Source organism: Bombina bombina, chromosome 5 (genome assembly GCF_027579735.1).
Source record: "Bombina bombina isolate aBomBom1 chromosome 5, aBomBom1.pri, whole genome shotgun sequence".
Taxonomy (NCBI): Eukaryota; Metazoa; Chordata; class Amphibia; order Anura; family Bombinatoridae; genus Bombina; species Bombina bombina.
In genome coordinates, this window is record NC_069503.1 from 561116632 (window position 1) to 561135508 (window position 18877).

Consider the following 18877-nt stretch of genomic DNA (forward strand, 5'->3'; position numbering starts at 1 on the left):
GAATGATTTTTTTCAGGACATTTTGGATTCCTTTGTAATTATTTATTTAGATTATATCCTAAGTTTTTCCTCTTCTCCTGCTGAACACCTTGAACACATGAAGAGGGTACTGCTCCATCTCCGTGAACATGGATTATATACTAAACTGGAAAAATGCGTATTTGATACGGAATCTGTAGAATTCCTGGGCTACATTATCACTCCTGGACAGATCCAAATGGATCCCTGTAAAATTACAACTATTTTGGAATGGCCGTACCGAAAGATAATAAATCTGTACAACGTTTTCTAGGGATCGCAAATTTTTCCAGACGCTTTACCAGAGGTTTCTCCCAAATATGCTCTCCCATAACCACCCTGACTAAGAAATATGACAAATTTATATGGACAACTCAAGCTCGAGAGGCCTTCGAAAAACTAAAAAAAATCATTCACCCAAGCACCTATTCTGGTACAACCAGACACTACCAAAGCTTTCTATCTTGAGGTAGATGCCTCTGACATTGCTGTTGGGGGTATCCTTTCTCAAAGAGGGGAAAAGGATGAGCGGCTACATCCGGTAGCATTCTACTCTTGAAAACTCCTGCCTGCGGGGAAGAATTATAATGTAGGTGAGAGGGAACTTCTTGCAATCAAAGGGACTTTAGAAGAATGGCGTCATCCATTAGAGGGATCTCCTATACCTGTTACAGTGTATACGGATCACCGTAATCTAGAATATCTTCATGCTGCTAAAAGATTATGCCCTTGTCAAGCCCGCTGGGCTTTGTTCTTTTCTAGATTCAATCTTCAAATTACCTACTGTCCTGGATCCAAGAATTTAAAAGCAGATGCCTTATCACGCCTATATGAGGATACTTACAGCACTGACCAAACTCAAGACACTATCTTACCCCCTCTTCAATTTCTCGCAATACAAGTCTCACTTCTAGATCGGATACGGAACCTAAGTGCTGAACCACCTGCTATCATTCCATCTCTGATCCAAAAAAAGGAATATGGTACCACGATAAACAGGTGTATGTGCCACCCTCGCTTCGATCTCAATCAATTCCATGACAGTCCTTCCGCAGGTCATGGTGGAATTACGCAAACACTAGAAAGTATTAGTCGTTACTATTGGTGGCCATCCATCAAGACTGATACCAGGGAATATGTCTTAACCTGTGACATATGTGCACATTCAAAAACACCAAAAACACAGTTCTTTGAGGTCCATGGACAGACATAGCCATGGACTTTATTGTGGATCTACCTCTGTCATACAAATACAAACACAATACCATCCTGGTGGTAGTCAATAGATTTACTAAGATGGCACATTTCATTACCTCCATTGGACTTCCTTTTGCTGCCAAAACCATCTACTTGTTTCTACAAAACATCTACCGCCTGCATGGATTGCCTCAGTCAATCATCACTGACCGACGTTCTCAGTTCAGTTTCTGGTCCTATTTTTGCAGTCATCTCAAGATCCAGCGTTGCTTATCATCAGCTTATAACCCCCAGACCAATGGGCAGACTAAGCGTACCAACCAGACTTTGGAGCAATACCTCTGTTGCTTTACCACATACCTTCAAGATGATTGGCTGTCTTTACTGCCTACAGCAGAATTCTCTTACAATAACCACATGCATCATTCTATTAAGGTCACGCCTTTTTATGCCAACTACGGTTTCCATCCATGTGCCTTCCCCGAGTTGCCATGTACCAACACAGTACCTGATGTGGCCTTGCGTTTAAACAAACTTAAACAACAAAGGCAGATACTAATTGATACCTTAAAGATGGCACAACAACGTTATAAAGGATACGCCAACCAAAAGAGGTCCCCAACACCTACCTATGCGCTGGGGGATAAAGTCTGGCTATCCACACAGAATTTGCGCATGTCCTATCCTTCGTGGAAATTAGGACCACGCTACATAGGGCCTTTTTCAGTGACCAAAGTAATTTCTCCAGTGACTGTCTGCTTGGATCTCCCTGCCTCCTACCGGTTACATCTGGTGTTTCATGTGTCTCTGTTGAAGCCTTGGAGACCCAACCATTTTCCATCAAGTGTTGCCGCTCCAACTATTCCAGTGATGGTTGATTTTTCGGAAGAGTTTGAAGTCCAGGAAATCCTTGACTTCAGGTGTCGTAGGGGATGCCTGGAATATCTCATCCACTGGAAAGGAAATGGTCCGGAGGAGCGATCCTGGGAGCCAGCCAGGAATGTCCATGCTCCTGCAAAAGTCAAAGATTTTCATCTGAGACATCCTGGTTGGCCAACCCCGTTTCGTGCCCTGAGGTCGGGTCTGATGAGGGGGCTCTGTTACGGCACAGCTGGTCACTTACCCTCTAATGACTTTCGTGGCATCCTAGGGGTGGTGCGGTGATGGTCTCTGCCTCCCGGGCCTCCTATCGCCGGCCTACGACTGTCTTCCCCTCTCCTTCTTGCCACAGAGTTTTGCGGTGAGTGTGCCTGCTGCCTGCCCCAACTTTGGATTGTTTTGACTTTGCCTCTGTCTTTGCCCTTTTATTATTAAAGGCCTCTGTGCCACCACTGACTTTTCAGGATCCTGTTCCCAAATCCAGGTTTTCCTGAGGGTTGTGATTGTAAGGAAGTGCTGTTCTGCTGCAACTGGGTTCCAATATAAAAATCAAGACTTTTTGGGGGTTGTCACAAAGGACTTGGAGATTGTTCATGATCATCCAAATTCATTGTTACAAAATTTGCTGTAACAAGAAGCCACTCTTTGAACAACCCTGTTTTTTTCTCTCTCTTTGAGATATATATATATATATATATATATATATATATATATATATATATATATATATATATATATCAGTGTCCCCTCTAAGGCCAGTTTGGTGTGCGCACCAGGCAACACTGCTAGTACTCAGACATAGTACTCAGACAACAGACTTCCCAAGCATGGTCTCCATGCTGTCAATTTCAAGGTAAAACCCGTTGTATCTCCCTTAGGGGAGGTGTTTGTATTATTGTATGCTTCAATCTATAATTCACAGGAATATTCAACACTTGCTTTGACATTTTTGGAAAACATTTGAACATTTCTTTCCACCCTGCAACTCCTGAAAAAAGTCTGACATAGTGGCACAAAAAACCTTGTTGCTCCATTTTCAAAAAAGAAGTTCTCACAGCTATTACTTCACTCAAGACTCTTGAGGTTCTAGACCTAAGATGGGTTCTTGGGCATCATCTATAAAAAATGTCAGAAACCTGGAAAGCTGTCACACAGAATTATTTAAGCATCAATTATCACAATCTCTAAACAAGATAAAGACAAGAAACATGCAAAAACTACCATCATATCTCACTAATGAATATAGATACCAAGTTGTATTCCAGTAATTTAGCTTTACCATTTATGTTTGAAACTGATTAAACCAAAACTATCTTTTTTTCTTTTTAAATATCTGAACTGACAAGGTTCTGGTAACTCAAGAAGTTTTTCAAATATTTTCCTAGAAGCTAGAAAACCATAAGCACCAGCACAATTGCAGTGTTTTGATTATTTGAAGAATAAAGCAATTGTTAAGCTTCTACGATATATTGCAACAGTTGAAAATAGCTTTGAACATTAGCTGCAGATAAAACAATTTTATCTTGAATCCCTTTGTTTCCTTTGCTCTTGGTCTAACATCACATAATTATAAGGTAAAAATGTAGTAATAAAATATGTGCATTTTTCATAAGAATATCTTACATTCAGGAGACACATCTTTGCAGACTTGGAAAAGGCTAGGAGGAGGTTAAAATGTATCCCTGAGAGCCAATGAATGAGCTGACGCTTTGAAGTGTTGCTCGATATTTGACTGCTTTCTTCAAACAGCTAAGGGAAACTTACACAGTGCAGCCAGAGCTTAGCACTGTTTGAAGAAAACAGCCTGATGTGGAGCAGCGCTGCAAATGAAAGCACAAAAAGTTCCTGCATGAGTCTATTTCTGCAAACATGCTGGATTTCTGCAATTACATCTCAGACCACAGCATGGTCTGCCTTGGGACATAACATCCATGTAGGATGCAGTCAACTTAACTTATATGCATTAAAGGGACAGTATACACTCATTTTCATATAACTGCATGTAATAGACACTACTATAAAGAATAAGATGCACAGATACTGATATAAAAATCCAGTATAAAATGGTTTAAAAACGTACTTAGAAGCTTTCAGTTTAGCTCTGTTGAAAAGGTAGTTGGAAAGCCCACTGCAAGTGGGAAATAAGACACCCCTCTCCCCCTTCTTTTGCATATGAAAAGACCCTTTACACAAACAGGAGCAAGCTGGAGAAGGTAGCTAACAGTATTCAAATAAAACTTTGGGGCTTGGTTAGGAGTCTGAAAATCAGAGCATTGTTATTTAAAAATAAGCAAACGTATACATTTTTTTAAAAAACAAACTTTATGGGCTTTATAAATAGATCATCTACAAAACATTTATGCAAAGAAAAAATGAGTGTATAATGGCCCTTTAAGCACTACCCAGATGTGCAGTAATTACAGTAATACAGTAGGGACAGTAAACACCTTGTAATTAAAAAAATATTTATGTTGTGATGCAACAGAATAACATATCAGCCAAGTCTGAACATTTTAAAACAAATTAACATCATTTTTAATGCAATTTTCAACTGCCAAACTCCACCCATTGTTTGCCTTATTTGGAGAAGCCAATTTGGGCTTTAGCCTGCAAACAACAAAGCTAATCCTGGTCCAGTCCAAGGACCAGTCAACAAATTAGATTTGCATAATCAACAAATGCAAGATAACAAGACAATGCAAAAGCACTTAGTCTGAGCTTCAAATGAGTAGTAGATTTTTTATAACAAATTTCAAAGTTATGTATATTTCCACTCCCCTTGTACCATGTGATAGCAATCAGCCAATCACAAATGCATATACGTATAGTCTGTGAATTTTTGCACATACTCAGTAGGATCTGGTGACTCAAAAATTGTAAATATAAAAGACTGTGCACATTTTTTTTAATGGAAGTAAATTGGAAAGTTGTTTAAAATTACATGCTGCATCTGAATCATGAAAATTTAATTTAACCTGAGTGTCTCTTTAAGTTTGTATAACTGCAATTGTTATCTGATAAAGCCAGTTAGGGACAGATATATAGCAGGGTTAGCACTGAGAAGTCAGCAGGGTGCATTCCAAATTCTGAGAATTAGAAATTGCTCAATTTTCAAAGCTAAATTACATAAAAAAAAGGGGGCACAATAAATAATGAAAATATATTGCAAAGTTTTCGATGTTATGGAGAGACACTTGCAATGCAAAATTTTTCTTCATGCCATCAATGTTTTTGATTATCAAGCCCTTATATGAATATGTTTAACTTTCTTCACAATTTAAAATGAAACCAACAAGGTTTTACAACTGCACACTTACCAGAAAATGACACTGGTGTCAGATGATCATGCTATGGTAGTACCTACTCTATGTAGCCTCTTCCAATAATTTGAATTTCATTTACATAGTGAATTTAGCTAAAAATAGAAGCTACTTCTTAACGCTATTATTTATTATTACTAGGAAAATCTCAAGTGTTGAATATAAACCACAGCCTATTCCTATTACTGTATAAAATAAATCCCTAATTCAGTCAGTAGCTGGCTTCTTGAAGGGACACTACATTTTTTTTCCTTTGGTGATTTATATGAGCATGCAATTTTAAGCAATTAATTTTCTTCGTTCTCTTGCTATCTTTATTTGAAAAAGAAGGCATCTATGCTAAGGAACCAGCCAATTGTTGGTTTAGGACACTGGACAGAACTTGTTTTCTGGTGCTGTCCAATCAGCAAGGACAACTCAGGTTGTTCACCAAAAATGGGCCAACATCTAAACTTACCAAGAGAATGAAGAAAATTTGATAGTAGGAGTAAATTAGAAAGTTGCTTAAAATTGCATGCTCTATCTGAATCACGAAAGTAAAAATTTGGGTTCAGTGTCCCTTTAATGAGCCTGCAAGATTGACATTTCAAGCAGGGGAACGATTGCATTAATATGGAAATAAACCAAAACTAATTCTGATTTGGATTGGAATTATTGTTGAATCCTGTTTGTATGCAGTCAATGCATTTCAATAAAATCTATTATAAATCTATTATAAAGAAATTAATAAATTAGAAATAAAACATACAGGAACTGCTTATAACTGTAAAAAAATATTAAATCTTTAAGCAGGATTTAAAAAAAAAACAAACATTTATTCTTATCATAAAATAATTATTTGTAAACAGTAAATACAGTGAAATGTTGTGTAACTATTCCCATTATAAGTAAAAAGGATATAAAACCCAAAAAAATATTTGTTTTGTAATTAAGACAGAGCATACAATTTTAAAAGTCCCATTTTACTTTTATTATCAAAATAGCTTTGTTCCCATTGGCATTCTTTGTTGAATAGATACCTAGGTAAGTATCTCCCTTGACCTTGCAAATGGATAGCATTCTTACAAAACTGCTGTTTTGTAAGAATGCTATCCAGACTTTTGCACGCCCCTGAGCTTATGTCCCTCGTTTTTAACAAAAGATACAATGAGGACATAAACACTGAATCTATTATAAAGCACTAGCTTGTGTTATTAATTTACATTTATTATAATCAGTCAAAAGTTGCAGCAAAACTATTATTCTCCTTACAAAAGTTTACAATTCCTCCTAACCTCATTTCCTTTCTTTTGCAGTTAAAAAGACAATAAAGTCAAAATTACACATTCATGATTCAGAAAGAACATTTAATTTAACAAGTTCAAGTTCACTTCCATTATCAAATTTGCTTTGTTCACATGGAATCCTTTGAAGAGTAAAGATAAGTAGCATAATAGAAACTTTGAAGTCTGCACGTGTGTTTAGCATCCAATGGCAAAAGTGTTTGCTAATTATAACATTGCTATAATCAATGTTGCAAACACTGTTGTCAGATGGCTAAAGACATGTAAACGTTCCTGAGCTAAAGTAGGATTACTCTTTAGCAATGGATACCAAGAGAACTAAACAAAACTGATAACAAAAATACATCAGAATGTTGGTTAAAATTTCACACTCTATCAAATTGATTTACTGTACGTTTAATTTTGACTCACTGTCTCCTTCAACTAAATAGATCTTGTACATAACTATTAGTAGACATAATATCCTATAAAAATATGAATAACTTAAACAGCAGACATCACTCTTCTATATGGCTGAGAAATATTTAAATGTTCTTCTCTAGCAACTGTATTTTACAACCATTTAAAAAGATAAACAACTAAAGTAAAATGAATTACCGTTCTAATGAATGAGTATGCCATTCTTGCAAAAGCATTTCTAAAAACTCAAAACAGCGTCTGTGGAGGAAAAAAGAAGAGATAATCAGTCACTAGGACAAAAAAATTCAATACATTTTTTCTCACATTTCATGGTTGTGTATATTTCTTGTTGCTTTTTATATTTATATTATAGTAAAATAAAAAATATAAGAAAAAAAAGCAATGTACAGCACTTTAACATTCAAAAACAAAATGTATGCTTACCTGATAAATTAATTTATTTTATGATAGTGAGAGTTCACAAGCCATCACGTTAGATTAAAGTAATTAATCAAAGTAGGAAAGATAGAGCTGCCATTAACTGAACAGAAAAAACAAGTGCAGGTCTTGCAGAATCTCACCATCATGAATCTCATGAAAAAAATTAATTTATCAAGTAAGCATACATTTTTTTCAAAAGATGCTCAGAGTCCACAAGCGGTGGGATCCTATAGAAAAGTGTGAAGTCCACAAGACCACCATGAAATAGGGTGGTTTAACAGTTAAGGTAAAAGTGATAAAAAGGCACAGCAGTCTGCAAAACTTTACTACTAAAAGCAGCCTCACAAGAGGCAAGTGTCAGAATGCTAATATTTGGTAAAAGTATGCAAGGATGCCGAAGTAGCTGCCTTACAAATTTATTCAATAGCAGCTTCATTCCAGAAAACCTAAGGGGTCAATTTATCAAGCTCCATATGGAGCTTGATGCCCCTTGTTTACGGCGAGCCTGAAGTTATGAAGCAGCGGTCTAAAGACCGCCGCTCCATAACCTGACCTCCTGCTCTGAGGCGGTGGGCAGAAATCAACCCGATCGAATACGATCAGGTTGACTGACACCCCCTGCTAGCGGCCAATCTGCAGGGGGCGGCATTGCACCAGCAGTTCACAAGAACTGCTTGTGCAATGATAATTGCCGACAGCATATGCTGTCGGCATTTATCGATGTGCGGCAGACATGATACACTACATTGTATAATGTCTGTCCGCAGTATAATAAATAGACCCCCAAGAGTGTGGCAACTGCTCTAGCAGAATGTGCAGTAATTAGCTATAGGAGAGACTTCCCCACTACCAAGTTTGCTATATGAATCAAAGCTTTAAGCCAAACAGCTAAAGTAATTGCTGTAGCCTTCTGTCCCTTGTGAGGATGAGAGAAAAGAAGAAAGTTAACAAAGAAGAAAAAAATCTAAATTATTTTGTAGCCTAAAGATAAAAATTTTAGGCCCTGACCATATCCAAGCTGTGAAGCAATCCCTCTTTAGCATTTCTTGGTGCTGGACAGAGAGATAGAACCACAGTTACCTGATTAATGTTATCCAGAGGTGCCACATTATGAAGGAAAGAATAACTGGTTCTCAAAACTGCCTTTTTCCGATGAAAAATCAGGTAAGAGGAATCACAGGATAGCACAGAAATTTCAGAAACTTTTATGGCCGAGGAAATTTTAAAGAGAAAAATAACCTTCCAAGATAAATGTGGCCAAGGAAATTTTAAAGAGAAAAATAACCTTCCAAGATAAATGTTGAATATCAAGATAATGCATATGTTTAAAAGGTAGAGCCTTAAGAACTCTCAAAACCAGACAGAGGAGAACCTGATCTGATAGCTGGTCTTATCCTAACGGTTAGGAAGTTTAGGAATCTTTTTGCAATACAAGACCAGAATTTGACATTTAAGGGAGATTGCTGATAAACCTTTTTCCAGGCCATCCTGTAAAAATTGTAATACACAATGAATTCCAAAGAGTTCCAATGGTAATGCTTAGTCAAGTAAGGAAAGTTTTCAACACTTGGTAATAAACGTACAATGTAATAGTATTTTGGACTTGATTCAAAGTGTCTTGATCAGACATTTCGAGCTTCAACAGAGAAATCCCTTTGAGACAAAATCAGGAGTTTAATTGCCATGCCGTCAATTTTAGAGATTTGAGGTCTTGATGAAAGAAGGGAGGTTGAGAGAGAAGACACCTAAGCTGGCTTAAGCACATATGGACTAGATCTGCATACGATATCCTGCAAAGCCATTATGAAGAAAAAAGTATGATAGAGGGCCGTTATTGTTATATCTTGGTTATTACGCTGGAAAGTAAAAGAAGAGGACAAATGTAAATCAGAACAAACATGTATTCAGTAAAGTATCTATGAGAGTCGCTTGTGAATCCCAAGATCTTGCAAAATACTGGGGTAGTTTGTGATTAATTTTTTAGATGTAATATTGGTAATGGTTATTTTGAAAGTAAAAATATGCAGGATACCTATTATTCAAATTGGACTAGACTAGAGAGTGCAGCTCTGGGGACTAATTTTAAAAAGGGACATTGCAGAATTAGACAAAGCTCACAGAACGGCAAAAAAAACTAATAAGGGAATGGAGAATTTAAACTATGAAGAAAGGTTAGCCAAATTGGGTCAGTTTACTCTAGAAAAAAGGTGCATTATATATAATTTATATAAATATATACAAAGCCCATATACAGAGTTGGCAAAAGCACTATTTATTTTATTCCAGTTCTATGTGACAAGAGGTCACAATTTAAGGCTAGAGGAAAGGAGATTTAATTTCCAGCAACATAACTTTTTTCACAGTAATTACAATCAAATTGTGGAACACCTTGCCTAAGGAGGTAGCAACTTCCAATACCTTAGATCAATTTAAAAATGGCTTAGATAAATTTCTGGCTTAAACAGAATTTAGGGATGTGTTGCTTGTTTTAAATCAGTAGGCTTTCTTATTATCTAATGTAAGCTCAATTGTCAGTTTATTTATTATAAATCAAGTAATCTCTGTATATGATGAATTTGATGGACTCTAGTCTTCTTTCAAAATCATCTAATATAAATATATAGCTTTACACCAGTGGTAGGGTACTATGCCTGAGGATACAGAGGCTTAAAAAATAAAGAGTAGGGGTTTAGTGCTTAATTCCCTTAGAACCCTTGGGTGGATTCCACATGACCTGGAGTTTTAATTACCTTGATCTTATCATTTTTTTCCCGATATCATCTACAGTATAATGATTCTTTATATACAGTCTAATTGAGCTAACAGTCTAACTAATCTAGGCAGAAACCAAGGACAGAAAACTTGGTTTGAGGAATTAAATAACGCTTTGGGAGGTTGATTTTTCAAAGTTGAAAACCAAGGAACTGAAGAACTTTGTTGTTGTACCATAATGTTGGTAAGGAGCTGCTACAAACCCTTGAGATCTCACTGCCAACAAAATAACTTTTTTTGTGAAGGTTCTTGGTGCTATTGCAAGACCAAAGGGAAGTGCCACATATTGAAAAGAACAGGTTGAAATAGAACCCTTGATTCTGTTCCCAGAGCTTCTAGGTCTGATACACATGCCAAGAAAGAAAGCTCTGACCTATAAAGGATCCATTTGAATTAGAGACAGGCAGAATCTTTCTCGAGGAGGGTGAGACCAACTGGTGACACCTCTGTAAAATGATGTACTGTATCTAAGGGGCCTGAACTGAGTTTGCCAAAGCCTCCTGAAAAAGTACAGTATGGCCCCATGTCACACCCTTGGATCGAACCTGAAACCTCAGCTTCCTGGGCCTTTTCTTTTTCTGTGCACTTGGGATGCAACCTTCTTCTTTGATTAGTTTTTTGTTTTCCATCTCTTTGGCTCTATCTGCTTGCAGCCTCGGATAATTGGCAATTTCTTTCACACAATATAAACTTAGCCCTTCAAAAAGTTATTGCCCAGTATTGAGTTGCTACTCGGTATGTTTTGTGCTTGCTATTTGGATTGCTCTCTGTTACATACTTAAATTAAAATTCTGGAATTTGCTTTTTCTCTGCCCTTTTGTACTTTTTCCCTTTGATCTCAGACCTGGATATTAACTATGCTTTGCCATAACTACTTGTACCAGGCTGAATTGTTTGCCTTGTTGTTGCTTAACTGTATTGTGACTTTGAATACGCTCAAGCCTGCCCCCCCCCCCTTGTGCCTAATACCTGTACTACACTGGATTGTATCCTTTACCAGTACTATTTTCCATACTCATAATCTCCAGATTTATATAGTACTGTACAGATCAAGGACTGTACAGATCAAGTTAACCCTTTGAGAAAGCCGTGCTAGATGGCAAAACATGTTAGGGACTTAGGGAATTGGTGAGGAGTCAATGCAAACTCCTGTATTTTAGCGGCAGCTTTAACTGGTGACTTTTGACTAAACTCATGCTTACAGGCTTTCAATATATTAGCTAAATCGCATAGCGATAATTTCACAGAGAGATAATTTTGAATATTTAAACCACTGAACTAACATACAAAAATAGCGAAAAACATAATTTATGCTTACCTGATAAATTTATTTCTCTTGTAGTGTATCCAGTCCACGGATCATCCATTACTTGTGGGATATTCTCCTTCCCAACAGGAAGTTGCAAGAGGATCACCCACAGCAGAGCTGCTATATAGCTCCTCCCCTCACTGCCATATCCAGTCATTCGACCGTAACAAGCCGAGAAAGGAGAAACCATAGGGTGCAGTGGTGACTGTAGTTTAATTAAAATTTAGACCTGCCTGAAAAGGACAGGGCGGGCCGTGGGCTGGATACACTACAAGAGAAATAAATTTATCAGGTAAGCATAAATTATGTTTTCTCTTGTTAAGTGTATCCAGTCCACGGATCATCCATTACTTGTGGGATACCAATAACAAAGCTAAAGTACACAGATGATGGGAGGGACAAGGCAGGAACTTAAACGGAAGGAACCACTGCCTGTAGAACTTTTCTCCCAAAAACAGCCTCCGAAGAAGCAAAAGTATCAAATTTGTAAAATTTGGAAAAAGTATGAAGTGAAGACCAAGTTGCAGCCTTGCAAATCTGTTCAACAGAGGCCTCATTTTTAAAGGCCCAGGTGGAAGCCACAGCTCTAGTAGAATGAGCTGTAATCCTTTCAGGAGGCTGCTGTCCAGCAGTCTCATAGGCTAAACGGATTATACTCCGAATCCAAAAAGAAAGAGAGGTTGCCGAGGCTTTCTGACCTCTCCTCTGTCCAGAGTAAACAACAAACAGGTTAGATGTTTGGCGAAAATCTTTAGTAGCCTGTAAGTAAAACTTCAAGGCACGGACTACGTCTAGATTATGCAAAAGACGTTCCTTCTTTGAAGAAGGATTAGGACATAATGATGGAACAACAATCTCTTGATTGATATTCTTGTTAGAAACCACCTTAGGTAAAAACCCAGGTTTTGTATGCAGAACAACTTTATCTGAATGAATGATCAGATAAGGAGAATCATAATGTAAGGCAGATAACTCCGAGACTCTTCGAGCCGAGGAAATAGAGTCGGCATAACTTCCCCCTCGACAGACCCCTCTGGTGACAATTCTTTTATAGATAAAGACTGATCTTTACTGTTTAAGGTGAAATCAATACATTTAGTACACATTCTCCTATGGGACTCCACCATGGCTTTTAAACATAATGAACAAGTATCCTCTGTTTCAGACATGTTTGTACAGACTAGCAATGAGACTAGCAAGCTTGGAAAACACTTTAAAGCAAGTTAACAAGCAATATAAAAAACGTTACTGTGCCTTTAAGAGAAACAAATTTTGACAAAATTTGAAATAACAGTGAAAAAGCATAATTTATGTAAGAACTTACCTGATAAATTCATTTCTTTCATATTAGCAAGAGTCCATGAGCTAGTGACGTATGGGATATACATTCCTACCAGGAGGGGCAAAGTTTCCCAAACCTCAAAATGCCTATAAATACACCCCTCACCACACCCACAATTCAGTTTAACGAATAGCCAAGAAGTGGGGTGATAAAAACGTGCGAAAGCATATAAAATAAGGAATTGGAATAATTGTGCTTTATACAAAAATCATAACCACCACAAAAAAAGGGCGGGCCTCATGGACTCTTGCTAATATGAAAGAAATGAATTTATCAGGTAAGTTCTTACATAAATTATGTTTTCTTTCATGTAATTAGCAAGAGTCCATGAGCTAGTGACGTATGGGATAATGATTACCCAAGATGTGGATCTTTCCACACAAGAGTCACTAGAGAGGGAGGGATAAAATAAAGACAGCCAATTCCTGCTGAAAATAATCCACACCCAAAATAAAGTTTAATGAAAAACATAAGCAGAAGATTCAGACTGAAACCGCTGCCTGAAGTACTTTTCTACCAAAAACTGCTTCAGAAGAAGAAAATACATCAAAATGGTAGAATTTAGTAAAAGTATGCAAAGAGGACCAAGTTGCTGCTTTGCAAATCTGATCAACCGAAGCTTCATTCCTAAACGCCCAGGAAGTAGAAACTGACCTGGTAGAATGAGCTGTAATCCTCTGAGGCGGAGTTTTACCCGACTCAACATAGGCAAGATGAATTAAAGATTTCAACCAAGATGCCAAAGAAATGGCAGAAGCTTTCTGGCCTTTTCTAGAACCGGAAAAGATAACAAATAGACTAGAAGTCTTTCGGAAAGATTTAGTAGCTTCAACATAATATTTCAAAGCTCTAACAACATCCAAAGAATGCAATGATTTCTCCTTAGAATTCTTAGGATTAGGACATAATGAAGGAACCACAATTTCTCTACTAATGTTGTTGGAATTCACAACTTTAGGTAAAAATTCAAAAGAAGTTCGCAACACCGCCTTATCCTGATGAAAAATCAGAAAAGGAGACTCACAAGAAAGAGCAGATAATTCAGAAACTCTTCTGGCAGAAGAGATGGCCAAAAGGAACAAAACTTTCCAAGAAAGTAATTTAATGTCCAATGAATGCATAGGTTCAAACGGAGGAGCTTGAAGAGCTCCCAGAACCAAATTCAAACTCCAAGGAGGAGAAATTGACTTAATGACAGGTTTTATACGAACCAAAGCTTGTACAAAACAATGAATATCAGGAAGAATAGCAATCTTTCTGTGAAAAAGAACAGAAAGAGCAGAGATTTGTCCTTTCAAGGAACTTGCAGACAAACCCTTATCTAAACCATCCTGAAGAAACTGTAAAATTCTCGGAATTCTAAAAGAATGCCAAGAAAAATGATGAGAAAGACACCAAGAAATATAAGTCTTCCAGACTCTATAATATATCTCTCTAGATACAGATTTACGAGCCTGTAACATAGTATTAATCACAGAGTCAGAGAAACCTCTTTGACCAAGAATCAAGCGTTCAATCTCCATACCTTTAAATTTAAGGATTTCAGATCCTGATGGAAAAAAGGACCTTGTGACAGAAGGTCTGGTCTTAATGGAAGAGTCCACGGTTGGCAAGAGGCCATCCGGACAAGATCTGCATACCAAAACCTGTGAGGCCATGCCGGAGCTACCAGCAGAACAAACGAGCATTCCTTCAGAATCTTGGAGATTACTCTTGGAAGAAGAACTAGAGGCGGAAAGATATAGGCAGAATGATACTTCCAAGGAAGTGATAATGCATCCACTGCCTCCGCCTGAGGATCCCGGGATCTGGACAGATATCTGGGAAGTTTCTTGTTTAGATGAGACGCCATCAGATCTATTTCTGGAAGTTCCCACATTTGAACAATCTGAAGAAATACCTCTGGGTGAAGAGACCATTCGCCCGGATGCAACGTTTGGCGACTGAGATAATCCGCTTCCCAATTGTCTACACTTGGGATATGAACCGCAGAGATTAGACAGGAGCTGGATTCCGCCCAAACCAAAATTCGAGATACTTCTTTCATAGCCAGAGGACTGTGAGTCCCTCCTTGATGATTGATGTATGCCACAGTTGTGACATTGTCTGTCTGAAAACAAATGAACGATTCTCTCTTCAGAAGAGGCCAAAACTGAAGAGCTCTGAAAATTGCACGGAGTTCCAAAATATTGATCGGTAATCTCACCTCCTGAGATTCCCAAACTCCTTGTGCCGTCAGAGATCCCCACACAGCTCCCCAACCTGTGAGACTTGCATCTGTTGAAATTACAGTCCAGGTCGGAAGCACAAAAGAAGCCCCCTGAATTAAACGATAGTGATCTGTCCACCACGTTAGAGAGTGTCGAACAATCGGTTTTAAAGATATTAATTGAGATATCTTTGTGTAATCCTTGCACCATTGATTCAGCATACAGAGCTGAAGAGGTCGCATGTGAAAACGAGCAAAGGGGATCACGTCCGATGCAGCAGTCATAAGACCTAGAATTTCCATGCATAAGGCTACCGAAGGGAATGATTGTGACTGAAGGTTTCGACAAGCTGAAATCAATTTTAGACGTCTCTTGTCTGTTAAAGACAGAGTCATGGACACTGAATCTATCTGGAAACCCAGAAAGGTTACCCTTGTCTGAGGAATCAATGAACTTTTTGGTAAATTGATCCTCCAACCATGATCTTGAAGAAACAACACAAGTCGATTCGTATGAGATTCTGCTAAATGTAAAGACTGAGCAAGTACCAAGATATCGTCCAAATAAGGAAATACCACAATACCCTGTTCTCTGATTACAGACAGAAGGGCACCGAGAACCTTTGTAAAAATTCTTGGAGCTGTAGCTAGGCCAAACGGCAGAGCCACAAACTGGTAATGCTTGTCCAGAAAAGAGAATCTCAGGAACTGATAATGATCTGGATGAATCGGAATATGCAGATATGCATCCTGTAAATCTATTGTGGACATATAATGCCCTTGCTGAACAAAAGGCAAGATAGTCCTTACAGTTACCATCTTGAACGTTGGTATCCTTACATAACGATTCAATATTTTTAGATCCAGAACTGGTCTGAAGGAATTCTCCTTCTTTGGTACAATGAAGAGATTTGAATAAAACCCCATCCCCTGTTCCGGAACTGGAACTGGCATAATTACTCCAGCCAACTCTAGATCTGAAACACAATTCAGAAATGCTTGAGCTTTCACTGGATTTACTGGGATACGGGAAAGAAAAAATCTCTTTGCAGGAGGTCTCATCTTGAAACCAATTCTGTACCCTTCTGAAACAATGCTCTGAATCCAAAGATTGTGAACAGAATTGATCCAAATTTCTTTGAAAAAACGTAACCTGCCCCCTACCAGCTGAGCTGGAATGAGGGCCGCATCTTCATGAGGACTTAGAAGCAGGCTTTGCCTTTCTAGCAGGCTTGGATTTATTCCAGACTGGAGATGGTTTCCAAACTGAAACTGCTCCTGAGGATGAAGGACTAGGCTTTTGTTCTTTGTTGAAACGAAAGGAACGAAAACGATTATTAGCCCTGTTTTTACCTTTAGATTTTTTATCCTGTGGTAAAAAAGTTCCTTTCCCACCAGTAACAGTTGAGATAATAGAATCCAACTGAGAACCAAACAATTTGTTACCCTGGAAAGAAATGGAAAGTAGAGTTGATTTAGAAGCCATATCAGCATTCCAAGTCTTAAGCCATAAAGCTCTTCTAGCTAAAATAGCTAGAGACATAAACCTGACATCAACTCTGATAATATCAAAAATGGCATCACAGATAAAATTATTAGCATGCTGAAGAAGAATAATAATATCATGAGAATCATGATCTGTTACTTGTTGCGCTAAAGTTTCCAACCAAAAAGTTGAAGCTGCAGCAACATCAGCCAAAGATATAGCAGGTCTAAGAAGATTACCTGAACACAGATAAGCTTTTCTTAGAAAGGATTCAATTTTCCTATCTAAAGGATCCTTAAATGAAGTACCATCTGACGTAGGAATAGTAGTACGTTTAGCAAGGGTAGAAATAGCCCCATCAACTTTAGGGATTTTGTCCCAAAATTCTAATCTGTCAGACGGCACAGGATATAATTGCTTAAAACGTTTAGAAGGAGTAAATGAATTACCCAATTTATCCCATTCTTTGGAAATTACTGCAGAAATAGCATTAGGAACAGGAAAAACTTCTGGAATAACCACAGGAGATTTAAATACCTTATCCAAACGTTTAGAATTAGTATCAAGAGGACCAGAATCCTCTATTTCTAAAGCAATTAGTACTTCTTTAAGTAAAGAACGAATAAATTCCATTTTAAATAAATATGAAGATTTATCAGCATCAATCTCTGAGACAGAATCCTCTGAACCAGAAGAGTCATCAGAATCAGAATGATGATGTTCATTTAAAAATTCATCTGTAGGGAGAGAAGTTTTAAAAGATTTTTTACGTTTACTAGAAGGAGAAATAACAGACATAGCCTTCTTTATGGATTCAGAAACAAAATCTCTTATGTTATCAGGAACATTCTGCACCTTAGATGTCGAAGGAACTGCAACAGACAATGGTACTTTACTAAAGGAAATATTATCTGCATTAACAAGTTTGTCATGACAATTAATACAAACAACAGCCGGAGGAATAGCTACCAAAAGTTTACAGCAGATACACTTAGCTTTGGTAGATCCAGCACTAGACAGCGATTTTCCTGTAGTATCTTCTGACTCAGATGCAACGTGAGACATCTTGCAATATGTAAGAGAAAAAACAACATATAAAGCAAAATTGATCAAATTCCTTAAATGACAGTTTCAGGAATGGGAAAAAATGCCAAAGAACAAGCTTCTAGCAACCAGAAGCAATGAAAAATGAGACTAAAATAATGTGGAGACAAAAGCGACGCCCATATTTTTTAGCGCCAAATAAGACGCCCACATTATTTGGCGCCTAAATGCTTTTGGCGCCAAAAATGACGCCACATCCGGAACGCCTACATTTTTGGCGCAAAATAACGTCAAAAAATGACGCAACTTCCGGCGACACGTATGACACCGGAAACGGAAAAGATTTTTTGCGCCAAAAAAGTCTGCGCCAAGAATGACGCAATAAAATGAAGCATTTTCAGCCCCCGCGAGCCTAACAGCCCACAGGGAAAAAGAGTCAAATTTTTGAAGGTAAGAAAAAATGATTAATTCAAATGCATTATCCCAAATATGAAACTGACTGTCTGAAAAATAAGGAATGTTGAACATTTCTGAGTCAAGGCAAATAAATGTTTGAATACATATATTTAGAACTTTATAAACAAAGTGCCCAACCATAGCTTAGAGTGTCACAGAAAATAAGATTTACTTACCCCAGGACACTCATCTACATGTTTGTAGAAAGCCAAACCAGTACTGAAACGAGAATCAGCAGAGGTAATGGTATATATAAGAGTATATCGTCGATCTGAAAAGGGAGGTAAGAGATGAATCTCTACGACCGATAACAGAGAACCTATGAAATAGACCCCGTAGAAGGAGATCACTGCATTCAAATAGGCAATACTCTCCTCACATCCCTCTGACATTCACTGCACGCTGAGAGGAAAACCGGGCTCCAACTTGCTGCGAAGCGCATATCAACGTAGAATCTAGCAAAAACTTACTTCACCACCTCCATCGGAGGCAAAGTTTGTAAAACTGAATTGTGGGTGTGGTGAGGGGTGTATTTATAGGCATTTTGAGGTTTGGGAAACTTTGCCCCTCCTGGTAGGAATGTATATCCCATACGTCACTAGCTCATGGACTCTTGCTAATTACATGAAAGAAAAGGCAGTTACACTAACAAAATTTTTACAGTGTATGTAACAAGTCAGCAGAGCATTGCACCCACTTGAAAATGGATGATTAACCCCTTA

At 37.8% G+C, this 18877-nt stretch overlaps 1 protein-coding gene across 1 annotated transcript in view; it reads right to left on the reverse strand.

Annotated features, from left to right (window-relative positions):
* The window catches only part of LOC128661553 (CLIP-associating protein 2-like), an 898219-nt gene that overhangs the window by 544669 nt on the left and 334673 nt on the right, over window positions 1-18877 (reverse strand). The window contains exon 8 of the mRNA XM_053715796.1: window positions 7295-7354. Within this exon, the coding sequence (XP_053571771.1) occupies window positions 7295-7354 (60 nt within the window). The remainder of the gene's footprint in view (window positions 1-7294; window positions 7355-18877) is intronic.